At 58.4% G+C, this 23,944-nt stretch overlaps 1 protein-coding gene across 1 annotated transcript in view; it reads right to left on the bottom strand.

Annotated features, from left to right (window-relative positions):
- Positions 1-21,719, bottom strand: part of CNTN2 (contactin 2) — a 33,352-nt gene extending 11,633 nt beyond the window's left edge. Inside the window, exons 1-13 of the mRNA XM_070474605.1 lie at positions 21,487-21,719; positions 12,665-12,818; positions 7,137-7,281; positions 6,881-7,056; positions 6,628-6,723; positions 6,053-6,262; positions 5,690-5,789; positions 3,995-4,170; positions 3,507-3,643; positions 2,921-3,050; positions 1,409-1,559; positions 1,159-1,286; positions 522-697 (exon numbers count right to left, since the gene is read on the bottom strand). Of these exons, the coding sequence (XP_070330706.1) occupies positions 522-697; positions 1,159-1,286; positions 1,409-1,559; positions 2,921-3,050; positions 3,507-3,643; positions 3,995-4,170; positions 5,690-5,789; positions 6,053-6,262; positions 6,628-6,723; positions 6,881-7,056; positions 7,137-7,281; positions 12,665-12,734 (1,695 nt within the window). The 5' untranslated portion in view covers positions 12,735-12,818; positions 21,487-21,719. The remainder of the gene's footprint in view (positions 1-521; positions 698-1,158; positions 1,287-1,408; positions 1,560-2,920; positions 3,051-3,506; positions 3,644-3,994; positions 4,171-5,689; positions 5,790-6,052; positions 6,263-6,627; positions 6,724-6,880; positions 7,057-7,136; positions 7,282-12,664; positions 12,819-21,486) is intronic.
- Positions 21,720-23,944: the final 2,225 nt, after the last annotated feature.

Below are 23,944 nucleotides of genomic sequence, written 5' to 3' on the forward strand. Positions count from 1 at the left end.
ATACCCAGCTAGGTCAGAGGACCCTCCCCAGCAGTGAGTCAGAGGGCAGGAGGCGCGGCTCACAGTCCCCTGCTCCGTTATGCCCACAGACCTCTTCACCTCACTGTTCCTCTCTGCTCCATGTGAGGAATCAGCTACTTTCTACTTGGTACCACTGGGGATTAAACAGCACTTTGGTTTTTTTTTTGAGAAGTCAGTCAATGTTGGTTCAGGTTAATGATACCATCTGCATTGGGGCCGGGGTGAGTGGGGGGGGGGTGGGCAGCAGGATAGCAGTGGGGAATTCAGTCTTGCTGGATGCTGGGAATCCAGGCTTGCCCCTAACCTCCTGCATGCACAGACTTTGGGTGGAACCCAGGGAGCTGCCTGTCTAAGGGAGGGTGTGTATGGACCCAGGGATGGGCTTGCCAGCATTCCTGGGGGAAGGGCAAAGGCTTTGGGGTGGTGATGATTAAGGACATCTTGGGTGCCCTGTCTACCAAGGAGGGAGAAGCCCTGAGTTCTCTGGCCTCAGGCCTTACCAGGCTGGCCCTTTGGTAATGACCCCCAGGCTTGTCAGAGTCGATGGGGAAGTCGTCCAGGGTCCAGACGAAGGTGAGGTCCATGGTGGGGTCGTGGGAGGCATGGCATTGCAGGGTCAGGTTGTCACCTAGGTTGATGTCGGCGCTCGAGGGGGCTAGCGTGATTTTGGTTGCATCTGCCAAGACAGAGGGCCCCTGAGTGGAGCAGGAGGAGACAGGCCCGGCAGGGGCAGCAGGGAGGGCAAAAGGGTTTGCCTGGAACCCCAGGAAAGAGAACAGGCTGCATGGCAACAGTACCCTGACCCGCCAGCTGCCCCCTGAATGTGTGGGAGGGATGGAGGCGCATATCCTGGATGGTGGTCCCACTGAAACCACCCCTGGGGTAGCCTCGAAATGGAACTGGTGAACACGTGTCCCCCATCCTGAACCCCCTCCCACCTCCCTCCCCATCCCATCACCCGAGGCTGATTCAAAAGCCACTACAATATTGTAAAGTAACTGGCCTCCAATTAAAATAAATTAATTTAAAAAAAAAAAAGGAACTGGGAGGAACACGGGCACACGAGAGCTGGGCGGTGGGGACGGAGGGCGCCCTGCGAGCCTGAGCCACCAACTGCAGCCAAACCGTCGCCCTCACCTCGCACAGACAGGGTGCCCGTGCTGTTGGCTTTCCCCATGAAGTTCTCAGCAAAGCAGGTGTATTTGCCTTCATCGGACCGACTGACGTTTCTTATGATCAAGGTGCCATCCGGAGTCACAGTCACTCTGCAGCAGGGATGGAGTACACCTGGCTGACCTGGGAACACCCTGTGGTCCCGGGACGGGGCGGAGTCCCGGGGGAGGGGGTGGAGCCGGAATCCCTCGGGGCGGAGGGGCTGGGCTCGCACCTGCTGCTGTTGACCAAAATTTCAGTGCCTTTGCTCCAGAGAACCACGGCCTTGGGAGCGGCCCGGGGCTGGCAGGGGATCACGACCTCTCCTCCTCGGGCTGCAGGGATCAGACGCCTTACAGGGTTCAGCCTGAAGTCGGGGGCAAGCGCTGGAAGGAAGGGGAGAACCCTGCAGTCACCCGGGAAATCAAAACAGTGCCCCTTTGCCCTTAAGACGCCACCTGGCTACACACTAAACATCTGATGGGCCCTCTATGGCTAATCCATGAGTGACTCCCAGCAGCACCACTTCTAAAATAGCCAAGATCCAGCCCCTTCCCCTCACCCCCCCACCACCTCAACTACCACCAAATCTCCGCTGGACTACCGAGAGCCCCTTATTTGGTCTTCCTGTTTTTGCATGTTCTTTCTATGATCTTCTCCACACAGCCGCCAGGAATATCTTTTTTAAACACACAAGTCAGACACTGAGAATGCAGCCCAGCACCTCCTGAGGGCTCGCACAGCCGTCTCCACCCTGATTGCATTCTGCTCCTTCCCGTGCTCACTGGGCTCCAATCACCTGGGCCATTTTTCCTTTTTCTTTTCTGTCCCGTGAAGATGCCATGGTTTTTCCTGCCTCAGGACCTTTGCACTTACCATCGATTTTGCTTCAGAATGCCCAGATCTCACATGATTGATACACATCGCAAATGTGACTTCTTCAGAGAGGTCTCCCCTGACCACTGCCCGCCTTACCCCACCACTCTGAGGGAGTTCCGTTATACTGTATTGTTTATGACTGTCTGAAATTAGCCTTTCTAATTATTTGATTTTCTGTTTATGTGTCCCTCTCCACTGGATTGTAAGATACTTGAAGGCAGAGACCTTATCTTTCACATTCACTTCTTAGGACGTGTTGAAGAAATACTGGTTGAATGGATGAGTGAGTTCTAGTTAAGCCTCTCTATCACTTGATGAGATAGGTACCATTCTGTCCATTTTACAGATGAGGAACAGACTGCAAGCTCAAGTCACACAACTAAGGATACTGGACCAGCTGTATGTATACCGACATTTGTAGGCACCTGTTATGTGATGGGCAGGTTCTCTATGCTTTAGCTGTATCATCTCCTTTAACCCCATAGCCTGTATGAGGGCTGGACGATGATTTCTTGATTTTATTAATCAAAAAACCGAGCCACAAAGAGGTTAATAACTTGTCAAAGGTCAAATAAGCAAAGGGGCTGCATTAACCCCAAATCTAGTTGATCTGGTTTCCAGTGACTTTTGCCACCTTTTTTTTTAACAGCAGTAGACATTTACTTTCAGATGTGGGTCAAGCCAGACACCCTGTCCTCTGGGAGCTTTCTGTCTAGTGCCTCAGCTTGTCTTCCATCCCTGAGTTCTACTTAGAAGCTGTTGGAGAACTGCCAGGTGAGTGTGTGAATGCAGACATGCTGCTGCTCAGAATTGCTGACCCGCGCCCCCGGCTGTCCCTGGGGATGGCCTCTCTCCCTGGGCCCATTACCTTGCACCGCCAGCTCGGCGCTGGCGTAGATGGTACCGTGCTTGTTCTCCGCCACGCACTGGTACATGCCCGAGTCCTCCAGGCTCAGCTTGGAGAACCGCAAGTCCCCGGCCAGCACTTCCACCCGGGCCTGTGCAGAAACGCCCGCCCCGGGCCGGGGAGGGACATCAGGACCACTGGAGTGCCAGCCTGGGCGCTCACAGGGGGGCGCAGTGGAGACGGGGCTGCCTGGAGAAAGCCCTCATGCACGGTCCTCTTCAGGGCCGCATGGATCCCACGGTGCAGAGGTTCCCCAGCCTTCATGCCCGTCAGCACATGGAGGCCAGGGGGCTGAGGACCACCGGTACGTTTGTGGCTGACGTGTGCCTGGACCCAGTTCCCGGGACCCTCCAGTCAGGAGTCTCCGGCTGACCGGGAGAATGTGACTCTGGGATGTACAGAAGCACTTAGAACTAGCCTCTGGCACTCTTACCGGCCCAAAGGGTCCCCGGGGGTGTGTGTGGAGGGGGAGACCTGGAGGGGAGGGGACCAGGAAGCAGAGCACAGTGCGCTGGGTGGGGGAGGACGGACGCCCCAGGTCTCCTACCTGGGAGGTCAGAGGCTCCCCGTTCCGCAGCCAGCGCACTGCGGGCCGGGGCTTGCCGGCGGCGGCGCACGCCCAGTGGAGATCCGAACCGATGTCAGCCTCCCTGTCTGAGATCACCCGGAGCCACTCGGGCTGAGCTGTGGAGACCGACGGGAGCGTCTGCGGCGGAGCCGGGCAGGGCCTCGGGGCCAAGTCCCCGGACCGTCGGACCGCAGAGCGGAGGGTTCCAGGACGGGATGGGGGCGGTAGGGGGTGGGGAGAAACAGGTTCAGGGCGCCTCTCCAGTAACTTTTAGTGACTTAAATCATGGTGACGGGCTCCGTGCGCTCTGCAGCTCTGGCGTGAGCCGGCCGCAGCACTAGCCTCTTCCGCCCTGTACCCAGTGCACTCTGGGCTGAAGGCTTGAGCCCTGGGCTGCCCAGCCTCCCGCCTCTCGGGCCGGGGAAGGCGGGGCTGCGGAAGGCGGGGCCGCGGGCGCCCGGCCGTACCCTGCACGATGATGCGGCCCTGGACGGTGTCGCGGCCCTTGGCGTTCTCCGCCTCACACTCGTAGGTGCCCTCGTCCTCGAAGCCCACGCTGGGGATCTGCAGGGTGGGCTCGGCCGTGGCCCACTGCGGGGACAGGGAGCCGTCCACTTTGCGCCATTTGATCCTGGGGACCGGGCTGCGGGGAGACGGAGCCAGAGGGCTGGGCAGGGCTGGGCAGACGCCCCGTGCCTCCTGCCCCTCACCCCCACCGGGCCCTCCTGGGACGCTGGGCAGGTGGGGAAGAGAGAGGGGTCCAGGAGAGACGGGGAGAGCAGCAGGGAGAGGCTGCTCCCGGGGGCTCAGCGCGCCGGGGGTCTGCACCCCGAAGCTGGCTTGCCCTCCTCCCATCCCACCCCACCCTGCAGCGACCTCTCCTGGGCCCCGCCTCCTCCGCAGCGGCCTGAGACCAGGGTCCCTAAGGTTCCCTCTGCCTTCTCCCCAGCGGGGCCTGGCCTCTACTTTTCAAAGGGGATTTAGCTTGTTAGTAATTTGTGTACTAAATTGACTGAGGAATCAGTGACTCTTATGTGCTTTAAACATGGATTTTCTGGAAGCCCAATCACTTTCCACAAAGCAGGGGGCATCCTGGGTAGCCACAGGAGATATAGGAGGGAGGAGGGGACCAATGGTCAAATCACATTCTTTCATTCATTCTACGGACATTTATCGGGCACCTGCTATCAGCTTAGCACTGGTCCAGTGAGTTCTTTTCCTGAGCGAGGAAGATTTCTGTTATAAATTTTCTATCTTAAAAGATAACTGTTAGCATCCATAGAATCCTTATTCAATGCCAGAGACTGTTCTAAGCACTGTATGTATATTAGTTCATTCAAACCTCATAACAACTCCATGAGGTAGGTACTATTATTAACACTATGTTCAAGTAGGGAATGTGAGAGTTGGACTATAAAGAAAGCTGAGCACTGAAGAATTGATGCTTTTGAACTGTGGTGTTGGAGAAGACTCTTGAGAGTCCCTTGGACTGCAAGGAAATCCAACCCGTCCATCCTAAAGGAGATCAGTCCTGGGTGTTCATTGGAAGGACTGATGCTGAAGCTGAAACTCCAATGCTTTGGCCACCTGATGCGAAGAGATGACTCATTTGAAAAGACTCTGATGCTGGGAAACACTGAGGTAAGGAGGAGAAGGGGACGACTGAGTATGAGATGGCATCACCGACTCAATGAACATGGGTTTGGGTAAACTCCGGGAGTTGGTGATAGATAGGGAGGCCTGGCGTGCTGCGGTTCATGAGGTTGCAAAGAGTGGGACACAACTGAGCGACTGAACTGAACTGAACAAATAGGGAAACTGAGGCTCAGAGAGGTTAAGTGGTTTACCAAAGGTCTCCCTATCAGCAAGTGATAGAGTTGGGGTTTGAACAAGGCAGGCCAGCTTGGGTCCACGCACCAAGTTACCTGCCTCCAGCCTGGGGTGCTACGTAAGCTGCCTGAGCCTGTCATATGCTGCTGGGAAGACCAAGTGAGCCGACACATGTCGGGGCCCTGGAGTGTGTGATGCCTCACCTACAGACTCAGTGCCCACTGAGGGCCCAGCATTCTGCTAGACCCTGAGGGGCACCAAGATGGCCGAGCGCTGGCCCTGCCCTCTCCCTGGGGACTCGGAGGGGCTGTGCCCTCCCTCCCCCCACTCACTTCCCGAAGGCGAAGCACTCCAGGGTGACCTGCTGTCCCACCAGGGCGTAGGTCTCTGCCGGGAACCGGGCCTTGATGCTGGGAGCAAAGAGCCTGGTGTCTGCGGAGAGGGGGAGTGCGCATCAGACACAAAGGCTCCAGGTCAGGGCTCCCATGCTTGCGACCTCAGTGCAGCTCAGAGCCTGCCTTTCCCCTTGGCGGCTGGAGCAAGGCTCTGAGGCTGGGCCACAGGAGGGCCCCAGGGTCCAGGGCCAGACCCTGTGCCCTCCAAGCTGCTCTTTACAGCTTCAAAGGGAAAGCCCGGGTTCCCAACGCCCTTGAGCCCTTCAGCCCCCTCCCCCGGCCCTGTGCACCAACCCTGACCTTCTGCGGCCAGGTTGAGCTGAGCAAACTTGCTGAAGACGCTCTTGGTGGAGAAGTCCATGTGGCTGGTGGCCAGGCAGGAGTAGTTGCCCAGGTCCGAGGCGTTGGTCCGTGCGATGTACAGGTTCCCTGTGGTCTGGGACACGAAGTGCCGCCCGTCCGTCGGGATGAAGTTGGGGAACTCATTGAGGAGCCAGCGGTAGGACAAGCCTGCGAAGGGGGCATGTGAGGAACCTGGGCCACTAGTTAATGCAGCAGCTCTGCTGGGACCCCACCGTGCGGCTGGGGACCTGCAGACCCCGTCCTGAGAGCCGCGGGGCCCAGAACTGGGGCTGGGGGAGATCCAGAGGGAATTGCATCGTTAGTCCCACTCTCAGGGAGTGCGGTCTGCTGGGGAGACAGCCCGCAGTGGTTGGGGACACTCCCAGTCTGGGGTGCTGTGGGGCACAGACTGATCTAGGGCTGGGGACCCAGGGATCCGCGCTCCAGGGCCCCTCACCACCGCTTATTCCACCCCTCTGTGAGCGGCCGGACGCCTCCTGTGCCCGCTCGCATCGCCCAGGGCCCTGGCTCACCTGGGTAGTGGGCGGGCGGGTTGCAGGGCAGCATCACCCCCCAGCCTTCGTGGGTCTTCACTGGGTCTCGATCCTCCTTGGAGAATTCCTGCAGAACTGGAGGTGCAAACCAGGCCCTCAAGCGCTGGCCTTCAAGGCTGCGGGCCCCGCCCCGCTCAGCTTCCATGGGGCAGGAGTCACTTTCCCTTTCTGGACGCCTCCCAGCACCCTCTTTGCCACCCCCCAGAGTGTCTCAGCCCCCCGTGGGGCTCACAGCCGAAGCGGAGGACAGCCTCTCTGCTGACGACCGTGCCCACGGGGTTGGAGGCGAGGCACTGGTAGACGCCAGCATCCTGGGCCTTGCTGGGGTTCATGATGACCAGGTTGCCGCCGACCAGCTGCTGGCGGGAGCCCGGCTCCAGCTTCATCTCGGTGCCATTCATCTTCCACCTGCAGTGGGGGTGGCGGGGGCTGGCGTGAGGACAGCCTGCCGCTGCCCAGGGCCTCCCAGCACCACTGCGGGGCCTCACCTATAGGTGGCCGGGGGGCTGGCCCGCGCTCGGCACGCCAGCATCACCTTCTCCTCTGTGGACTCCTCTGGGAATAGCAGGCCGAGGGGCTGCTCTTCAAAGACAGGCCCAAAGGTAGCTGGGGATCCCCAGGCCGAGCTCCAAGCTGCAGATGGGGGACATCACCAGAGGTCTCAGGGCCTCAGGGCCAGCTGGAGCCTGGTCTTCAGGGCACTGTTGTCCAATAGAACTTTCTGCAGTGATGGGAAGGTTCCATTTTCTGAACTGTCCAGTACAGTAGCCACTGGCTACTGGCCATTGTGCCCCTGAAATATGGCTGGTGCAGCTGAGTAACCAGATTTTTAATTTTATTTAATGATAATTCATTAAAATTTCAATTTCAATAGGTTAGGCAGACCACAAATTTGGAAAACTCAGCAGTGGCCACAAGACTGGAAAAGGTCATTTTTCATTCACATCCCAAAGAAAGACAGTGCCAAAGAATGTTCAGCTTACTGTACAATTGCGCTCACTTCACAAGCTAGCAAGGTAATGCTCAAAGTTCTTCAAGCTAGGTTTCAACAGTACGTGAACTGAGAACTTCCAGATGTAAAAGCTGGATTTAGAAAAGGCAGAGGAAGCAGAGATCAAATTGCCAACATCTGCTGGATCATAGAAAAAGCAAGAGAATTCCAAAAACATCTGCCTCATTGACTATGAGAAAGCCTTTGACTGTGTGAATCACAATAAACTGGAAAATTCTTAAAGAGATGGGAATATCAGACCACCTTTCCTGTCTCCTGAGAAACTTGTATGCAGGTCAAGAAGCAACAGTTAGAACAGGACATGGAACAATGGACTGGTTCAAAATTGGGAAAGGAGTACATCAAGGTTGTATATAGTCACCCTGCTTATTTAACTCACATGCAGGTTGAGTTGAATCACCAGGTTGGATGAATCACAAGCTGGGATAAAGATTGGCAGGAGAAATAAATATCAACAACTTCAGATATTCAGATGATACCACCCTTATGGGAGGAAGTGGAGAGAAACTAAAGAGCCTCTTGATGAAAGTGAAAGAGGAGAGTGAAAAAGTTGGCTTAAAACTCAACATTCAGAAAACTAAGATCATGACATCTGGTCCCATCACTTCATGGCAAATAGATGGGGAAACAATGGAAACTGTGACAGACTTCATTTCCTTGGGCTCCAAAATCACTGCAGACAGTGACTGCAGCCATGAAATTAAAAGATGCTTGCTCAAAAAAAAAAAAAAAATGCTTGCTCCTTGGAGGACAAGTCAGAACAAACCTAGACAGCGTATTAAAAAGTGGAGACATCACTTTGCTGACAAAGGTCCTTGTAGTCAAAGCTATGGTTTTTCCAGAAGTCACGTACAGATGTGAGAATTGGACCATAAAGATGGCTGAATGCCGAAGAATTGATGCTTTCAAACTGTGATGCTGGAGAAGATTCTTGAGAGTCCTTTGGACAGCAAGATCAAACCAGTCAATCCTAAAGGAAATCAGTCCTGAATATCCATTGGAAGCTCCAATACTTTCCAAAGAGCCAACTCTTTGGGAAAGAGCCTGATGCTGGGGAAGACTGAAGGCAAGAGAAGGGGGCGGCAGAGGTTGAGCTGGTGAGATGGCATCACCAACCCAATGGACATGAGTTTGAGCAAACTCCAGGAGATGGTAAAGGACAGGGAAGCCTGGCATGCTGCAGTCCATGGAGCTGCAAAGAGTTGGACATGACTTAATGACTGGCCAATGACAGACAGACTCCATCTTGTTAGGTTAGTTCAGTCAATCACCCCCCCTGGCAGGTACTGAGTACGTGCTGTGTACTTAGCACTGGACTAGGGGCTGAGTAGCACGGTGACTCCTTTCACATGGAGCCTGAGGTCTAGGAAGGAAGACAGAAAGCTGACAGTACAAGAAGGCAAGGACCGTGGTGGTTTAGGTTCACGTGCAGGTATCCTTGGAGTGGGTCCACAGGACTCATGGGAGAGCTGGCCTGTGGGGCGTGAGAGGGGCCTGGACAGACACCCAGAAGCCACAGGGCAAGCGGCGGGGCGAGGACGCATGGCCCTGGGCCTGTGCTCCTTCTGGGAGGCGTCCCCAGAGAGCGTGCTGGGGCTTGGGCCTCTGCGGGCTATCACAGGACCCTCTGGGCCTCAGCTTCCTCACCTGGGAAATGGGAAGATGAATGCCCCTCCCAAGGCCCACAGCAGGGTCAGCCAGCACAGGCTGTGTGCTCAGCACTTGGCTCCTGGATCCAAGGGAGGGGGCTGGGGGAAGGAAGGCTCAGGGCTGGGTGGGTGCTGTACAGGTGGCTTTGGGGCATTTTATAAAATTTCTGTGTGACAACTCAAGAAAGAGAGGCCCAGAAAGGGGAACGACTTGCCCATTGTCACAGGGCAAGCCTGGGGCACACACAGGTCTAGACCTTGGGCTCCTGGGTTTGCTGAGCAGATGGGCATCCTGCATGCAAATGACGCTTCTCTGCCTGGCCCCCTCCTGGAGCAGATACCTTGCTCTTCCGGTCACGTGTCTGGGCTCCCTGGGCGGGGGATGCGAGGCAAAGGGCAGGGTCCCACACCCCGCCTCGATGTGCTGGCCAGGTGGCTGGGCATGCCTTGCCTTTGTGGTGTCAGGCAGGAGCCAGCCACCCCTAGTTGGCTCCTGTCCCCCAGTGACGCTGATTTCAGCCTCCTCGGTGGGTCGTGGGGTGGGGTCCCCATTAACTAATTAGTGCCTGCTCTCCTGGTTCATCCAGCTGTCAGCCTTGGACCCCATGGCACATCTGAGGCCCGGTTCCAGACCCCTGGGAGTGACAGCAGCTGCTAAGCAGCTCTAAGAATGGAAGAGGAGGCAGGGCTTCCTGAAAAGGCACCCCGCCTCCCCCCAAGCCGGCTCTCCCTCATGGCTGCCCCAGGCCTCAGAGATGGCCCAGCTTAATCCCGAGTTAATGACGGCGGTGGAGGGGAGGGACCCCTGCCCCAGCTGGGACTGTGCGGAGGGGCGGGGGAGGCAGCCCGGCTGCTGGGAACAGCCCTGCATGATCGCAGCTTCCAGGAAGTCTGTCTGCACAGTGGGGGTGGGGGGCTGAGTAGGCCCGGGGCACACTGATGCTTCAAGACCGGCTTCCTTCTGGGAAAAGCTTGATCCCCTGTGCTAGGCCATATACACACCCTCACCCCAACATCCACACATGCACACTTTCCACACCTGTCATGTATGCTCACTTCTTCACGTGCACACAGACATCACACATATATACATACAGGACTTTCTAAGCTACTCCAGGAGTCAGATATATACATTTATACACACATCTGTTTCCACGCACAGACAGCTACAAATGTCCACATATACTTGTATATAAATACATACATATACAAAATAACCATTCATAATATCCAGGCATTAATAATCACAAGATAGATCCTATCTCTTGAGGGCTTACTCTTTATCAAATATCATGCTCCACATTTCTTTTCCATAACCTCTTTACAAGATAGGTACCACCACTTTATTGTTTGACTAATCTGAAAACTGAGACTTAGAGGTTAAAAAACTGGCCCCAAATCACACAGCGAGAAGGAGCAGGTCTGGGGTGTGGACCCAGAGCCACGTCCTCAGCCACAGGGCTCAGGATTCTTGACCTGCTTCCCAGCAGAAGCATCAGAGGTGCTGGTCCATCCTGAAGGTACTGAATCAGCATCTCTAGGAGGGAGGCCAAAGCATCTAGATTTTAAAGGGGCTGCATGGACATTCTGAAGGGCAGTTAGAGTTGTGAGCCACTGCACTGTGTGTAAGGCCTTGATATATGTTTGTCATCCCCTCAAATGTAGCATGTCCTCCACGCAATAACACTCACATCTCCGCCCTCCCATCCACAGGCACACACTCACTCACCCCATGCCTTCCTATGAAGCTACACACACATCCACCCACACATGCACCTCACACACACACACACACACACACACACACACACACACACAGACACACACACACAGACACACACACACACACACACGACTCCCGGGCAAATCCACCCTCTCCATGCTCTGCCTGTTTGACAACCTCTCTGATTCTCTCCTGATTCCCTGTCCTGACAACTCTGCTCCTCAGTGCATAGGCATTGGGACCTCACAGAGGAAGCAGAGGGAGCTGGGGGCACGTTGGGGAAGCCGCACCGCGCTACTTTGCACTGGGGTGCAGGAGTCCAAAGCTGTGTCCCCAGGGCAGGTGCGCAGAGACAGCTAAGAGCCGAGGCCCCTTCCAAGGGGATGAACAGCCGTGGACGCTCCTCCTGGGGGCCGGCCAGGTCCCACCTCCCTGGGCCTTCCTGCCTCTCAGGGTCTAAGGACTCCAGAGGCTGTTTGCCCCGGGTGCTGGGGTCCCAGGACTGAGCCGCCCCTGAGGGTCAGGAACCTGTAGGAGCCCCAGGCACCTCTCCTCTGCTTTCTCTGGGCTAGATGTCTCCTGCTCCCTGAAGGCTGGGCTCCCTACCCAGCAGCACCTCCAGGCCTGGGAGCCCCAGCATCAGGAGCTAGGCCTGGGCTGGGCTCCCAGGAGGCTCCCTATTTCCTAGCAGCCTCACTGACCTGGGTGCAGGGCTGGGAGGTGGTCAAAACATAGTGAGAACACCTGACTGTATACCAGTGGGGTCCCTCCCCGCTGAGATGAAGAATTTAAAATGTGCTGGCTGCAGGGGACCACAGGGTGGGGAGGTAGAGTCTGAAGCAGTTAGGACTCCAGAAGGACATCAGATGATGAGCACGCTTTCTCCCGTGGCAATCTTTAAGGGAAAAGGACACATCTGTGGGTCTAGGCCGGGGGTCAGGGCGGAGAGACCGAGCAGCGGTCCCAGCAGGCGCTTGAGCGGCAGAGGCTGCTGGAGCCTCGCACGGCTCGCCCCGCCTCGCCCCCTCCCCTTCTGCCAGCCCCCCGACCCCGGGACCCCCGGCTCGAGAACCTCCCCTGGGCCTTGCCTGCCTGCTTCCTGGGCACCCTCTGCCCTGCCTCATCTCTGCCCAGATCCACATCTGGTCCACTCGCCAGGCTCAGCCCTGCCCTGAGGAGCCCTCCCTCCCAGGGTTTTGTGGTCAGGGGACCCTAGAGCAGTCCTTTCCGACAGAACATGATGTGAGGATGGAAACACTCTATGGTGTGTGCTGTCCAGTACGGCCATGAGGCCTTGAAGTGCAGCTAGGACAGCTAAGCGGCTAATTTAATCTTGCAGCCTTGAGGGCTACAACTCTGCTAATGTGGCGCTCTGGCTGTGCGTGGTCTCGCTGTGTGACCCAGCGCAAGCCAGTCACCCTCTCTGGATCGTGTTTCTTTCATCTGCAATGAGACAAAGACTCATCCCCTCTCCTCCTAATCTCGGGAAAAGTAAAATCCACAGACACGAAAATTCCACAAGGAAATGGCCTGTCCCTCAAGTGCTACAGCAGTGCAGAGTCAGTTATCTCTGTAGTCATCCCTAACAATGACAGAACGCTGCTGGCTCTGGGGCCGGACAAGCCCTCTTACCTGGGGTGGAGACTAGGGCCGCGGCTACCAGCATCAGCAGGCCTGCTTTCCTCCCGATGGGCGTCCCCATGGTGGGCACTCCAGGACTGGGGCGGGCAGTGGAGACGAGCCTCAGCCCAGCACACGGAGACTCCAGCTGGAGGCCGAAAGGCACCTGGGGGGGCAGAGGGATGGGGAGGCCTCAGAGCTGAGCAGCGCCCCTCCCGGCTCCGGGCACACGGCCGGCCACGCGTCTGCCTCAGCCTGAGGAGAGGCTGGAGTTGCTCCCACCCTCCCCACAGCCCCGGGGAAGGGGCCTGACTTGCCCAGCAGCTCTTCCCGGGCTGAGTGCCTCTTGGGGGTCTGGCCCTGCCCTGGGCCTCTCCCTTCCTCCAGCCGCCCGCTGGGTGGTGCTGCTTGGGAAGTGAAGGCAGCCTCTGCCTGTTAGCCGGGAACAGATCTCCTGGAGGGCTGGAGGGGCTGGGGCCTGAGCCCGGGTGTGGGGAACCAGATCCATCTTCTCAGGATCTGGCCCACTCTCTCCAGTCCCTCTCCCGCAGTGGCTGGGTTGGAGGGTAATAAGGGCCTCTATGAGTTGCCTCTAGTCTCCAGGAACCAGCCTTATTTCTCTAGCAGTGAGGAGGAGTTTCACTGATTCATCCCCACCCTCTCGCCCTTATGTGCCGTGCATGATGGAGCCATAACTTTGGTCCCCTTAGCAAGGCTCCCTAACCAGATCGACTAGTGGTCCTGACAGGCCTCTGGGTGGCAAGAGATAACACAGCTCCTAGAGAAACTTCCCTCCTGCCGAGATGAGTTGCCTTCTCCAGGGGATCCTCTTGACCCAGGGATTGATCGATTCAGGGATCCAACCTGGGATCAATCGAACCGGGTTCGATTAACCTAGGGATCAACCAGGGATTGACCCAGGGATTCAATCTGGGACCAACTGAACCAGGTTCGATCAACCCAGGGATCGATTGATTCAGGTATCCCACCTGGGATCAATTGAACTGGGTTTGATCAACCCAGGGATCGAACATGGCTCTCCTGCATTACAGGCAGATTCTTTACTGCCTGAGCTACCAGGGAAGTCGGGATGAGCAGAGACTTGGTTAAATCCTGGAGACCTGGAGAACGTGCTCCCTGGGGGCACCAATAGCAATCAGAGCCTCTCCATCAGTCTGAGAGGTGGGGGCCTCATTCTGGAGCAGGAGTGGGGCCCCCTGACCCCATCTCCAGGCAAACCCGCGCAGTCTGGGGGAGTGTGGAGTCTCGGGGGCCTCCTTCCGGTGGTCAGAGTGAGCGAGGGTCACGGGGCCCCCAGGCTGCAGGGAGAGGTCACAGCGCTGCAGGTCCCACCTCTCGGCCTGCTGCCTGCTTTGCAGGAAGCTAAGAGCAGAGGGAGAGGGTCTATGGTTGAGGGGGACGGCCTGGCTGGGGACTCCGCTGCTAGCTTGCTCCGAGACCCACGCGCTCTGTGCTTCAGCATCCTCCTGTGGAAAGCGGGTGCTCTGGTATCTCCTCCAGCTCTGAGACGGCGGTGCTCCCGAGTGCAGGGTGACCGAGGGCCTGGGAAGCCTGGCCTGGATAGGGGTGGGCGGTGGAGGCCTGGGGCCCATGCAGGGCCTGCAGACCAGGCAAGCTCAGGGTCTCCCTGCCTCACAGTGGGCTCCACTCCCCGTGAAGAAGGGGCTCCCAAACCTCTTTCAGCCTCAGCATGGGCCACCACCACCCTTTTCCTGACTCCCCAGCAGCCACAGCTGGGAAGGTTGGGGGGAGAAGCGGCCACAGGGTGCAGGGAAGATGTGGGCTGCGGAGCTGGGTGTTCTGTGCGGGGTGGGTTTAAACTGGTGCACCCCCTCCCCTGCCCCAACTCCAGCATTGTGCCCCTCCAATGCCCGGCAGCCTGGACCCGCCTCTCCGCTTGCCCCCCGCCCCACCCTTGTCACTTTTGGTTCCAGACCTCCACCCGAGGTCGGCACTTGCAGCCGGTCGGACACGCCCCCAGGGCCCTCGGGCAGAACAACTGCCTGAGGACAGCTGTCATGTCAGACGCTCACACTCACACTCACGCTGGGCTGAGCAGGCTTCAGTCCTGCGTAAGGGTTACCCCAAGGCAGACAGACACACACGCACCCGCCTAATTTCACACACTCCCTCACACACACACTCTCACACAGGCTCTCACGCTGGGAGAGCCGTGATAGGGCCAGCAGGGTGCTCAGTCATGGAAGAATCTAGAAGCAGGACCCTGGAGGGTCACAAATGCAGGAAACTGTCCTCATGACAGGCAGCCGCTGGGCAGGGGGAACCACCTCAGGCTTTGGAACCACGGGAGGGGGTGGGGACCTTGGCTTCATCCCCTAACAGTGTTGTGAGCTTGGACGAGTCACCTCCCCCGCGAGACCTCAGTGGTCTCCTCTGCCGAGTGGAGACCGTAACACTTCTTTCACAGAGCGGCTCTGAGCGGTCAGTGAGGCGTGGAGCGCCCCGCAGGGCCAGTCCTTGGGCTGTTTGGACTTGCCTTGGCTGACGGTGGGCTGGGGGCATGGAGAGAGGCCGGGGCAGCAGACCCCTTCCCACTTCAGCCAGGGCAGCTCCTCTTTATACCTGCTGTATCCGCTGGACTTCCCGCCCAGGTGGCCTCTACACAAAGGGTTCCACGGTTCCGAACGGTTTGAAAACGTCTCTTTGGCAGCCTGCCCCGTGCGGAGTCTGGCCCAGAGAAGGTGCTCAGTCATCGTTTGCTGCCTGCCCTTTGTCTGTCTGCCAGTCCTGACAGCTCACGAGGGGGAGGGTGCAGGCTCGGGGAGACGTGCCCTTATCCTGAGCTGCCCGAGCGGTGCAGAGACGAACGGACAGGGACTGGAGGCTGGTCTGCAGACTCGGGCAGGGGTCTGCTGTGCCCACCGGCAGTGCTGGAGAGAGTGGGTGGGTGTGCGTGTGTATGCACGTGTGTGATGTCTGTGTGCATCTGTGTGTTCCGTCTGTACGTCCCTCTGTATGTGTGTGGTCTGGCCTTCTGTCTGTGTATATGCACGTATCTGTGTGTCTGTGTATGGGAATATCTATTCTTTGTGTTTATGCCTCTGTGTGTGTGTGAGTGTGTCTTACGTCTCCGCCCAGCACAGGGTATGAGGACCCAGCCCTGCCTTGCTTCTCCGTGATCCACCAGGAGCCCTCCACCCTGGGTCATTCACCTCCACACAACCGTGGTCGCAGGTATCTGTTATCTCTTTTGTTTGCTGTTGTTCCAGTTGCCAAGTCATGTCTGACTCTTTGTGACCCCAAGGACTGTAGCCCGCCAAATTCTTCTGTCTGTGGGACTTTCCAGGCAAGAGTACTGGAGTGGGTTGCCATTTCCTTCTCCAGGGGAGCTTCCTGACCCAGGGATTGAACCTGCATCTCTTGCATTGGCAGGTGGATTCTTTACCACTGAGCCACCAAGGAAGCCCTGGTTATCTCTCTTACTATAAATAATTATAACACACCATGAATAACACGATCCCTCTACTCATCTTTCAATTTAATCCGGGCTTTAATCAGTCACCTCTAGGTTCAAGGGCCCTGGGCATCCCTGGGGACTGAGACCTGCGGCCCCGGAGGACACATGGGTGGGGAGGGGCTGGGACCGGGCGCGTCTAGGGTTGTCCTCTGGGAGCATTAGAGACTGATCAGCTCAGTCAGATGTGCCCTGAGCCAAGGCCTTGTGTGAACACCCCCCCACCACACACACACCCTCCCCTCCGCCCGCTCCCGTCATGGAGCCTGGGTCAGAGATGGGACCTCACTGCCCCCCTGACATGAGGCACTGGCATCCAGCCTTGGCCTGCGTCCGTCCCCACTGTATGTTTAACACTGTGTGCCAGGCACTGTGCTAAGCATGAAGGGTGGGCAGGAACAACACCACCCGGCAGAACCCCTGCCCAGCTGAATGCGGCCAGGGGATGTGCTTGAGAGCCTCAGGGGCCAGTCGTCTCCCACACCAGCCCTGTGACACACGCTAGAATGCCCAGGATGGAGCACAGCCTGGAGTGGAGCTATGCCAGGCCCAGAGCTGGCCCCAGGCAGCTGCCCCAGTGCAGGGGGGAGGCGCAGGCTGGCACAGGCGGGCACAAGCTGGCACTATTTGGGACCCGTCCTGAAAGAGCATGGGAGTTATAGGCTGCTCGAGGTTCAGGGGGAGCTGACTGAGTTGCTGGGCCAGGAGACAAAGATCTGGAAGACAACTGGGGGGTGGGAGGCTGGGAGCTGGACCCCACCAGGGTCTGCTGGGCTGAGGACCCCTGCTCAGGGCCAATCAGCAAATGAGAGACGCCCTCCACCCAAGGGCACTGAGTTCCCGGCCCTGGAACCTGTGTCTCCTTTCCCCTGACCGTGGAGATCTGAGCAGGTTTGGGATGAGGCGGGTAGGAAAAGCAGTTAGGAGCCCAGTTGAGGGCAGGCTCAGTGACTTATTATAAGCCACCAGAGATTGCAGGAGCACCCCGGGTTCCCCGCACCCGGCACACTGCTTAAAGCGGGGGGGGGGGGGTCTGATGTTGACAGGCCTGACACTTACTAGCCAGTGTAACCTTAGGATAACTAACCGGTATAACCCCAGTTACTGTATTTGTTACTGAACTTCTCTGAGCCTCAGTCTCCCTCTGCAAAGCGGGGATGAGAAGGGTACTACCCACCTCCCGGGACTCCTGTGAGGTTGGCACCATTCCTGGCCCATAGTAAGTGCTTGAGGAACATCAGAGCTTGTCACTGAGCACCCTCACTGGTCTCAAGCACGGGCACCAGCACACCGAGGGACATACAGGTGTGCCCACAGACACCGGGCCTGGCTGTGAGTCTGGCTGCCGCACGGTCACAACATTTGGGCCACACTCACATGTATGGAGAACACTGACAGACTCCCCCCTCCCCATCGCCCTGGACGGGCACCTTCCCCCGTCACCCCACGGGTGTGGGGGGCCTGGGCAAGCCCCCACAAGGTACACGGTCACACCCAGACTCCGTGCGTGCAGGAGGGCGCCTGGCTCAGACACACCCGTGGGCTCCCCCGAGCAGGTACTTCTCATCAGCCGCCCCACCGCCTGCCTCTGGGGTCTAGGATGGGAGGGGGACTCTGGCAACGAAAGGAATTGCACGAAAGGAATTGCCTATGAAAGGGTCCTGGGACGTGACCACCATCTTCCAGGAAGGTCTAAACCATCTCCACGCCCCGGAGGATGGGGTCCGCAGTGGCCTCGCAGGGCCGTGTGCCCGCGGGGCAGGAGCCGGCAGGAGGAGGACTGTGCCTGCGAGGCCTTGGTGGCGGGCGGCTGCTGTCCTGAGCTGGAGCAGGTCCCTGGGTGTGTTGGGTGGGAAGGGAAACCTCTCAGTCCCCGTGGGAACTTGGGGACAGGGACTGCTTGGGGACAGGGCAAGCCTGGCCGCGCTCCCGCCCCAGCCTGCTCCCCGCGCTGCCTCCCTCCTGGGCCCTGCTGGTCTCTGCAGGCTCTTTGTGTTTGCAGCTGGCGCCCTGAGGCCCTGCCCCGGCATGACCGGGACTCCGGGACTCCCAGGCTCAGGGATCTGCCTAAGCTTTGGGTCCTGGGCAGGGGGAGTCGGCCCTTGATCTGCGGTCTGGAATCTTTCCCTCCTGTGCCCACCCTCTCCCCTGAAGAGACCCTGCAAAGTGGGGAGTGGACAGGAGGGGAGAGCTCTGAGGGCTTCTGAGAGGCCCTGCAGGTGGGGCACGCAGCGCCCAGACTCCAGGGTTCCTGCCTGCCTGCCTGCCAAGCGTGGGGTCTGGGGGCAGAAGGGGAGAGGGCTTTGGAGGAGGGCCCCTTTCTGTGACATCGGGAGTGGGAGCAGTTGTTTTAACTTGGTTTGGAAGATCCAAATCAGGAATAAATCAGTGGAGCAATTTTGCACGTCCCCTCATCTCTGCTGAGAGGAGATTCCCCCGTTTCTGGACAGACTGGTTCAGAACCAAACCTGGTTGGGCTGGGTTTGAACTTGCTCCTCCTCTCTGGCTAGTGTCCACTCTAGGGCCCAGGTTAACGGCACCTGTGGGGCTACCCTGCAGGAGGACCACCCTTCCGCCAGAGCCAGGGTGGAGAAGCCTTTTGGTCTATGAGGCAGGCAGACATGGAGAGGATGCAGGCTGGAGGAGACCAGCTGGTTTCATTGGGGTGGGTGCCCTGAGTGTGGGGTGGGAGTCATCAGATAAAGAAGCTGAGGTGCCCTTGGGTTGGCCCATGTCCTGGGGTGGAGTGTGCTCGGTTTTGGGTGAGGCCATAAACACCTTAGCTGTGGTTTGCACCTTCTTTGGGTAAATGAGGAAACACAGGCTCAGTTTATAGCAAGAGAACTCATTAAACCCATGGAAGGACTTCTTCACTCCAGGATGGTTACCATCAGGGCACAGAACCCACAAAAACTTCCATGAATATTCCAAGTCAACAGAGCCCCAGGGGGTTTGGTCTAGATTAGGGAGGTCCAGAAGGCTGAGAGGTGGCCAGCATGCAAGAGGGAGAGAAAAGGATGGCTGTCTGCTCATGAATTCCTGAGTCACTCCCGCCTATATCATTTATCGGAGGATGACCTGAGGCTGGGAGAAATTTACGGGGTCATCCAGCCCAACTTCTACTTCCAGGAAGACATGCCTCTCAGCTTGGCCCAGCCCCCACATCCCCGCCCCATCACACAGTCATGGGAAAGAAGGCTGCCCCAGCTCCTCGTGGCTGGTCTTCCTGGTGAGGAAGTCGCTCCTGCACTCTAGCTTCAGTCCCTCTTGCTTCATTGGCATACAGGTTGCTCTAGTTCTTTTCCTGTGAATCAACCCTGGGGTTCTGACCTCAGGCTTCTGAGATAAGCTTTCTCACAAACACTTGGCTGAGGACATCTCTGGGGGGGGGGCACTGTGCCTTCTCAAAGGGCGCGGCTTCCCTGATGGTCTTCAAGTCAGAGAAGACACTTGGGGGGCACCTCCTTCTCAGTACTGCTCCTGAGGAGCCAGTCTGGTCAGCCAGTCAGAGACCGTCCTGCTGAGCGCACTGCCTCAGAGGCCCTTCCCACACGTGTCTATTTAAACAACTGCTGGCAGAGAAGGTGCTGGAACGGAGTTGCATAAGGAGTGAAATCCGGGTGGGGGACGGTGGGGTGGGGGGAGTGCATTTGACCAGCAGAGAGCTTGGGGGTGTAGACGCTGGGTAGGGAGTAAGAGGGGAATAAATGGGGCCCCTCTGCTTGGGCACTGTGCTTTTGCATCCCCCACCACACAAGGGGCCCCAGAAGGAGAGGGGGGCGTCAGGGACTTTGCTGCCGTGGGCGCAGCGGCCCCTCCGTGTCTGTCTAACCTCACACCCCCTCCTGATGGCTGGGGGCTCCTGGTAGATTTCATGGGGAACGAGGGAGAACCCTGACCTCGGGTGAAAGCTGTCCTCAAGGGCACCTGCAGCCTGGCTGGAGAGGGTTAGGTGGTGGGGCACCCGGGGTGGGGCATGGACCTCCCTGCTCCCAAGGCCAGGGTCAGGGCACCTCTCCGCCCCATCTCTGGCCGCTCCCACAGGGGGCCCACCCTTCACTGCCCTCGGTCCCATCGGGTCTCTCTGAGGGCCCTGGGAGGGAGGGATGCAGACAGCTCTCTGGCTGGGAGGCTGGGAGAGGAGTCCCAGACGGCCGCCCGGAATGCCATCAGACCAGTGACACCCTGGCTAATGTGGGGTCTTCCTCCTCCCGCCACCCTTCGGGCAGAAGGACAGGATGCCAGCTGGGCTGGGGAGGGAGGCTGGGGCTTTGGGGGTCAGGCCGGAAGGCAAGGGTGAAAGGAGTCTGACCCGCTGCAGGCTGGACATGGAGCAGGGGGAAGTTAGGAGCAGGAAGCCTGGAGGCGAGCAAAGCCAGGTTCTCCGGGCAGGGGTCATGGGTGCTCACAGCTCTAGACTCCCAAACCTCTGAACAACCGTGACTGACAGCTTTCCCCCAGGACTCAGGCTCAGCCCCCAGCGGTCTGCGGCTTTGTCCCCGCGCGGGGCCGAACGGTCTCCTTCCACAGGCGCTGTCTGAGCTCACCCCCTTCCTCACTCCTCAGGCGTGGGGAACCCCCGCCTCTGGCCCGGGGAGCCCCACGGCGGCGGGACAGTAGGACTGCCTTCTCTTTCAAGACCCCCGACGTGGCCCCCTCCCCCTTCCGGCCTCATCCCCTCCCCCGCTGGAAAGTCAAACTTCCGCGACTCCTTTACTGCCAGCGGCGAGGATGGGGGGACCCAGGAGACGGGGAGGGGGGCAGGGCGGAAGGGATGTGACCTGACCCAGGTTCTCCTCCCTAAGTCCAGGCTCCTGGACGGGCCTCTGCCTAAACTTGCGCTCCAGTCTCCCCTCACCTCCCGCAGCCTCCCCTTCCGTCTAACAGAAGCAGGACTTCATAAAGAGGTCGCCCTGCACAGGCAGGCCAGGGCAGCCGCCCGTCCGGCCAGTCAGGTTCGCTCCCATCCAGGGACGTGGCGGGCCGGGTACGGGGCCTGGCCTCACCGACGGTCAAGCCCTGGGCCAGGGGCACTCTGGGGGCAGTCACTGCTGCCAGCCTGTGGCTTGAGCTCCTGGACATACTCCTGGGGTTCAGCTTCCCCTCCAGGCTTGGCCTGCCAGGGCCCTGCGGGGTGCCACCTACGTGGACAGGGCGGAGGGAGTCTCGGGTCCCAGCGGCCCCTGGGGGGCTGGGGTGAGAAGCCTGCCCGCGGCTGGGGTTCCGGCCCTGCCCCTGTCCCCTGCTCCCCGCAAAGGAACTGAGTGCCCAGCCCCTGCCCATAGCGGTGCCCCGGGAAGCCTCTGGGCTGGAGGAGACAAAAGCGGCTGGCACCTACCTGGGATGCAAGGAGGGTGTTGGCCGGGGAAGGGGGTCACCGCTCACGCCTGGAGCCGAGCCAGCCGGGCTGCCGCCCCGGGCCGCCCTCCTCCGCTCCGCTCCCTCAGCCCCAGCGCTCGCTGCCGTCCTGGTGCAGCGGCGGGCGAGGGCGCGCGTGTGCGCGTGTGCGTGTGTGCGCGCGCGTGTGCCTCCGGTCACTGCAGCATCTCTGCACCGAGATGCGCTCCTCCCTCTGCCGGCGCCGCTCACTGGCTGGCTGGTCTCAGCCTGGAGACGCGCCCCGGCCCCTCCCTTCCCCAGCAGCCCTGCTTCACCTCATTTGCTTCCCGTGTTTAAGGGCCGGGCCGCGTCCTCCGTGAGGCTCGGGCGGCTCGGCTCCTGCGCCGCCTGGCCTCTGCCCCCGCCCTTCCTGCCCAGCCCCGCGCTGAAGGGCTGGAGAGGGTGCGGTGAGAAAGCCCGAGAGTGGCTGTTAGTCCTCAGACCCCAGAGACCCATGGAGGCAAACTCCGCGGAATCGACTCTTAGAGGAAGGGCTGCAAATTAGAAATGAAGTGCGGGGCGGTTGGGGTGGAGGGCTGCCTCCCATCGTCTTTATTGTTTCCCCAGTTTATAAAAGTAACTTGGGCTCTTGGTCAAGAGAAGCGAACATTAGAGGAAATTTTCAAATAGATAGTGAACGGACCTTAACAAATTTAAATTACATGCCTCTGGGTTTATTATTTTCGTGTATAAAATTACATGGGTTATTAGTATTATTTTATGCAAATGGTCACCCCATATATCATTGATTGGCAAAATATTTTAAAATTATATAGTAGACCTTGAGCCACTTTTCACATAACTGTGTATGAATCCAAGCCCATTTTCAACCAGCCCGCAGTGTGTTGTCATGAAAAGCCCGCTAGGTTAAGAGTCTGGGTCTCTGCAAGGCAGTCTGGGCCCTGCGCCTAGCTTGACTGAGTGTTCTAGGCTGAGTGCTCTCTCTTCCTGACCCTCACTGATCAGCTGAAGGGGCTAAAGATGGCCAGGGTGCCTGCCAGCTCTGAGACTCTATGTGCTCACCCGGTGAGTGATGCGTCTCCCCTCTGTTCCTGTTGAGTGGCAGGCATGCCCAGGGAGGCTGGGGCCTGGAGGAGGGGGGATCAGCCGTCTGCGGCAGCCGTGGCCCGGCAGGCTGCCACAGTGCCCCCACCCCGGTCCGCCTGCCGTCCAGCTCGCTCAGACGAGACCAGTGAGAGGTCCAGATGCTAAAACAGCTGGCGGGGCCAGGCCAGCGTCAGAGCTTTCAGGGGACACACCTGTCAAGCCTGGAGCGTGGCTCCATGTATTTTTGAGTGGAGGGGGACACAGAGGCTGGGGACGGGCCTGGGTCGACAGGGAAGTGACCTGGAAAGGGAGGAGGAGGTGTGGTCCGAGGGAGGGTCTGTATGCCTGGCCGGTCCCGTGGCTCTCCCCGCCCTGGGCCTTCCGCTGCCCCTGCATGGCGCTTCCCCGCTCCGGGGCAGTGTTCCTCGTTCCTGCTGGAGGCTCTGTGAGCCACCTCTTCTGGATAACCGGACTGCTACTGAGCAAGTCCCTTCCAGCATGTCCATCCTTCTTCTGCCTCTGCCCACATTGTCCTTGTCTGTCTGTCTTCCTGAGGCTGGCACTTGGCCTCAAGAGGGGAGCCCGGCCCTCTGACCCCACCCAAGTCAACCAAGGCTCCGAGCCAAGTGCCCCGAGTTCTCTCCAAGCAGAAACGGCTGCCAAGAGGGGCTGGCTCAGCTGCCGCCCTGGGAGAGGCAGACCAGGCCGGCTGACTCGGGCCTGCGGGCTGCAAACACCTGCAGGGAGGATTGCTGTAGATTGACACTGCCGTCTCTATGACTTTCAGGACAGCTGCTGCTCTTGTGGTGGGGGCTGGGTCCTTGGGGAGGCCACGGTTCCCGTCCCAGTGACACAAGTGACTGGGGGCTCCAAGATGTTCTCAGACCCCTCTGCAAGCTGCCTGTCCTGCCCGTGGGCCCCAGAGGCCACAGTAAGTGCAAACAAGAGTGCTAACTGAGCCCAGGACCGGATTTGGGGCAATATCTCCCGGAGTTCCATCTCAGATGGATTTAAGGGGCTTGGGGGCTCCTCACTGCCTCTAAGGTGCTTCTGTTTCTGACAGAAGAGTGGGCTGAGCCTTTGGGGGTCTAGGCTGAGTTTTGCTTGTGAGCCCATTAGATTGATAATGGCAACAGCATTTTATAATATTATTATTAATTATTGTATAAATTACTAACAATAACTTGAGTGTCTCCAACGAGCCAGGAACTGTACTAAGTGCTTTATCTGAATTGTCCACCCAAGGGGGTATGTGTTATTATTATTATGCTCACTCTACAGATGAGGCTCAGAGAGACTGAAGAACCTGCTCAAAGTAAGCAAGAGAAGTGGAGAACGCTGGCCTGACTCCAGGACCCATGGACTCCAGC

This window comes from Odocoileus virginianus, chromosome 11 (assembly GCF_023699985.2).
Source record: "Odocoileus virginianus isolate 20LAN1187 ecotype Illinois chromosome 11, Ovbor_1.2, whole genome shotgun sequence".
NCBI classification, from domain to species: Eukaryota; Metazoa; Chordata; class Mammalia; order Artiodactyla; family Cervidae; genus Odocoileus; species Odocoileus virginianus.